This window comes from Etheostoma cragini, unplaced genomic scaffold (genome assembly GCF_013103735.1).
Source record: "Etheostoma cragini isolate CJK2018 unplaced genomic scaffold, CSU_Ecrag_1.0 ScbMSFa_475, whole genome shotgun sequence".
Taxonomy (NCBI): Eukaryota; Metazoa; Chordata; class Actinopteri; order Perciformes; family Percidae; genus Etheostoma; species Etheostoma cragini.
The window spans coordinates 374-1,312 of record NW_023269069.1 but is presented as its reverse complement, the minus strand read 5'-3'; the positions used below and the strand labels follow the sequence as shown (position 1 = coordinate 1,312).

The window sequence follows — 939 nt, the reverse complement described above, 5'->3', positions numbered from 1 at the left end:
TCTCATGTCTCCTACCCGTTTCCTACCTGTCTCATGTCTCCTACCCGTCTCATGCTTCCTACCTGTTTCCTACCTGTCTCATGTCTCCCTGGGCGGTGAAGATGACGGCCTCCAGCCCGTCGTCCGACACCGCCAGCGCCTCCTTGTGGACGACGTCCTGCAGGCGGGCGAGGATCTGTCCGTCGGTGAGCCGGGCGTAGCGCAGCACGGCGCAGCGCGACTGGATCGGCTCGATGATCTTATCGGACGCGTTGCACGCCAGAGCGAAGCGCGTCGTCTTCGAGTAGATCTCCATGATCCTCCGCAGCGCCTGCTGGGCGCCGTCCGTCATGCTGGGACACGAGACATCATCGCACCAGATTACTCCAGAGACAAATATTTGGAGGGGTTAGAAAGCCAGCATATCTCCACCAGACCTCATGTAAATAATCACTACTTTTAGCATGTATAGAGCAGCATATCTCCACCAGACTCCATGTAAATAATGACTACTTTTAGTGTGTATAGAGCAGCATATCTCCACCAGACTCCATGTAAATAATCACTACTTTTAGTGTGTATAGAGCAGCATATCTCCACCAGACTCCATGTAAATAATCACTACTTTTAGCGTGTATAGAGCAGCATATCTCCACCAGACTCCATGTAAATAATCACTACTTTTAGCGTGTATAGAGCAGCATATCTCCACATGTAAATGGGCGAATTAAGAGTTTATTCCAACCAGACCAGAGTGGTGATTGTTGGAACAGTGGAAAGATGAACCAAGACGACTTTTGGTAGTTTTATTTAGTTTTTAAATGACTCTGAATGAAGTGTGTTTTACAGTGATAAAAGTAGTGATTATTTACATGGAGTCTGGTGTAGATATGCTCCTCTATACATGCTAAAAGTAGTGATTATTTACATGGAGTCTGGTGGAGATATGCTGCTCTATAC

General features: G+C 47.3%; 1 protein-coding gene across 1 annotated transcript in view; it reads right to left on the bottom strand.

Annotated features, from left to right (window-relative positions):
- Positions 1 to 43: 43 nt before the first annotated feature.
- The window catches only part of LOC117941283 (replication factor C subunit 2-like), a gene marked incomplete at its 5' end in the record, with an annotated part of 1,254 nt that continues 358 nt past the window's right edge, over positions 44 to 939 (bottom strand). Inside the window, one exon of the mRNA XM_034866351.1 lies at positions 44 to 332. Coding sequence (XP_034722242.1) covers positions 59 to 332 — 274 coding nt within the window. The remainder of the gene's footprint in view (positions 333 to 939) is intronic.